Here is a 3,483-nt window from a genome sequence, read left to right on the forward strand (position 1 = left end):
TTGTCAATACATTATTGCATGATTTGTTGTATAACAAATGATCACATTGGTATTTTAAAGGTGTTATTGGGTCAAGGTCCTCACAATTATAGGAAGACGTGCATGTGTGGGAGAGTGCGTCCAGTGTGTGTGTGTGTCCAGTGTTTGTGTGTGTGTTCCAGAGTGTGTCCAGTGTGTTTGTGTGTGTCCAGTGTGTGTGTGTGTGTCCAGTGTGTGTGTGTCCAGTGTGTGTGTGTTCAGCGTGTGTGTGTGTCCAGCGTGTGTGTATCCAGCGTGTGTGTGTCCAGCGTGTGTGTGTCCAGCGTGTGTGTGTCCATCCAATGTGTGTGGTTGTCCAATGTGTGTGTGTAGTGTGTGTGTGTGTCCAGTGTGTGTGTGTGTGTGTGTCCAGTGTGTGTGTGTGTGTGTGTGTCCAGTGTGTATGTATGTGTGTGTGTGTCCAGTGTGTGTATGTGTGTCTCCAGTGTGTGTGTGTGTGTGTTTGTGTTTGTACAGTGTGTGTGTATCACTGACAGAGTGACACTGAGTCGCCATCACCCCAACGCCTAAACCCTGGATAGAGGGGCTCAGTGAATGTGGAGGTGAATGTGTTCAGGTGGGTCAGTGTGTCAGAGGAGGCTCTATAGAAGGACAGAATGCCAGCTGACCAGTCCAGATACACTCCTACTCTGTGGGGGCTGGAGGGGAGGACATCTATGGGAGTGAGATTATTATTGTGCCAGGCTCTGTAACGGTTGTCAGAGCAGTACAGACTCCAGGACTTGTCATTGTATCCAAGACAACAGTCCTCACTCCTTCCTCTCCTGCTGATTCCTTTATATGTCACTCCTATAACAGCCTCTCTCCCACTCCACTCTACCTCCCAGTAACAGCGCCCAGTCAGACCCTCTCTACACAGCACCTGTCTACAGTTCTCAAATCTCTCTGGGTGATCAGGATACGGCTGCTCCTCTTTCCTCCATGTCACCTTTCTGTTCTCCTCAGACAGAGAGAGGAGTCTGTTTACTGTGTTTAGGTCCAGTGTGAGATCACAGACATCTGATGGACGAAACCAGACACAATATTAGAAATCATCATCATTCACATTAGAATGTTAACTCACTTTTCACTAATTCATTTAATGTAGATGTTTCTAGGTATCAAAAGGAGAAGTTAAGGTAACTTGAGACTTGTTGAATGATCATATGTTATACTGTATGGTAATATAAAACACACTTATTCCTTTTAATTACACACACACACACACACACACACACACACACACACACACACACACACACACACACACACACACACACACACACACACACACACACACACACACACACACACACACACACACACACACACACACAGTCAAATCAACTCTTTGTAAACGTTGGTGTCCCTGATTTCTGCTTCTGTAGAACTACAGCTGATATTTAATATGACCAAGAAAGTAATGATGTTGGTCTTTGACTTTGAATTAACTTGAATTAAGACTTATTCTTAGTCATATTCTTCACAGCAGTCAACACTCACATTTTCTAGGCCCAGGCTTCATTGTGTACTCTCCACCATGTTCCACACTGTAGCGGTAAACAGAAGAACAGACAGTCATTGAGGGATACACCTGAACTCACACACACACACACTGGACACACACACACACAGTCAAGCAATAATGTTTATTTGTGTGTGTTCAGTGTTTGTGTCCAGTGTGTGTGTGAAAGTGTCCTGTGTGTGTCTGTTTGTTTCACACTGGACACACACACACACCCACACACACACACACACACACAGTAACATAAAACCTTGTCCAAGTGGTGGTAAGAATGTTTGTCTTAACCAGCCTGATAAGTCAACATGTCTGATATGAACATTGACATAAACCCTCTACATACTTGAGTTTCTCCAGTCTGCAGTGTGGATCATCCAGTCCAGCAGAGAGCAGTCTGACTCCTGAGTCTCCTGGGTGATTGTAGCTCAGGTCCAGCTCTCTCAGGTGTGAGGGGTTTGACCTCAGAGCTGAGACCAGAGAAGCACAGCCTTCCTCTGTGACTAGACATCCTGACAGCCTGCAAAGAGTCAAATCATATTAAAACCACACTGCTATTCTTTGGTGGTGAAAATAGTGGCAGTATGTTGTTTTATATTGTTTATATTTTTTTATTTTCAGATACTTCAGTGTCCTTAAACCTATCATATCTATTAAAACTTCTTTGGGACTGGGGGGCAGTATTGAGTAGCTTGGATAAAATGGTGCCCAGAGTAAACTACCTGCTCCTTAGGCCCAAAAGCTAGAATATGCTCATATTTAGTAGATTTGGATACACACTGAAGTTTCTAGAGCTGTTGATGTCACATTTATTGTATAACATGAAGTCCTGTGAGTGCTATCTGATGAGGATCATCAAAGGAAGGTGATTTAATTTAATCGCAATTTCTGAATTTTATGAGCCCTCTTCTTGGCTGGAAAATGGCTGTATGGTTTTCCGTGACTAAGTGCTGACCTAACATAATCGTTTGGTGTGCTTTCGCCGTAAAGCCTATTTGATATCGGACACTGTGGCTGGATTTACAAGAAGTTTATCATTAACTTATGGCTGCAGGGGCAGTATTGAGTAGCTTGGATGAAAAGGTGCCCAGAGTAAACGGCCAGCTCCTCAGTCTCAGTTGCTAATATATGCATATTATTATTAGTATTGGACAGAAACCACTCTAAAGTTTCCAAAACTGTCAAAATATTGTCTGTGAGTATAACAGAACTGGTATTGCAGGCGAAAATCTGAGGAAAATCAAAACAGGAAGTGGCTTCTATTTTGAAAACTCCATGTTCCATAGCCTCCCTTTGCTGGATTTAAAGTGATATGAACCAGATTCCTTTTCCTATCGCTTCCTCAAGGTGTCAACAGTCTTCAGACATAGTTTCAGGCTTTTATTTTGAAAAATGAGCCAGAAAGATAACATCGCATTGAGGTCACATGAGTTTTGCTCGCTCAACAGAGTTTGGATAGGTAATGCTTTTCCCTCTCCTACTGTGAAAGACATTTGCGGTTGATATATTATCGATTTTTATTTTAAAAACAACCTGAGGATTGATTATAAAAACATGTTGACATGTTTCTATGGACATTATGGAAACTATTTGGAATTTTCTTCTGAGTTGTCATGACCGCTCTTTCCTGTGGATTTCTGAACATAACGTGCCAAACAAACTGAGGTATTTTGGATATAAAAATAATCTTTATCGAACAAAAGGAACATTTGTTGTGTCACTGGGAGTCTCGTGAGTGAAAACATCCCAAGATCATCGAAAGGTAAACGATTAATTTGATTGCTTTTCTGATTTTCGTGACCAAGCTACCTGATTCTAAGTGTACCTAATGTTTTGTCGTGCGATCGATAAACTTACACAAACACTTGGATTGCTTTCGCTGTAAAGCATCATTTCAAAATCTGACATGATTTCATGAATATAAATATTTGTAGTAATATTTATTG

General features: G+C 41.8%; 1 protein-coding gene across 1 annotated transcript; it reads right to left on the reverse strand.

The window, feature by feature from the left end:
• Positions 1–439: 439 nt before the first annotated feature.
• Positions 440–1,021, reverse strand: LOC121844077 (stonustoxin subunit beta-like; the record flags this gene model as incomplete). The annotated part of the gene is made up of 1 exon (XM_042313952.1): positions 440–1,021. A coding segment is annotated over one exon (516 nt), but the record flags the coding sequence as incomplete, so codon positions are not given.
• Positions 1,022–3,483: the final 2,462 nt, after the last annotated feature.

The sequence above is a fragment of the Oncorhynchus tshawytscha genome, unplaced genomic scaffold (genome assembly GCF_018296145.1).
Source record: "Oncorhynchus tshawytscha isolate Ot180627B unplaced genomic scaffold, Otsh_v2.0 Un_contig_3911_pilon_pilon, whole genome shotgun sequence".
Taxonomy (NCBI): Eukaryota; Metazoa; Chordata; class Actinopteri; order Salmoniformes; family Salmonidae; genus Oncorhynchus; species Oncorhynchus tshawytscha.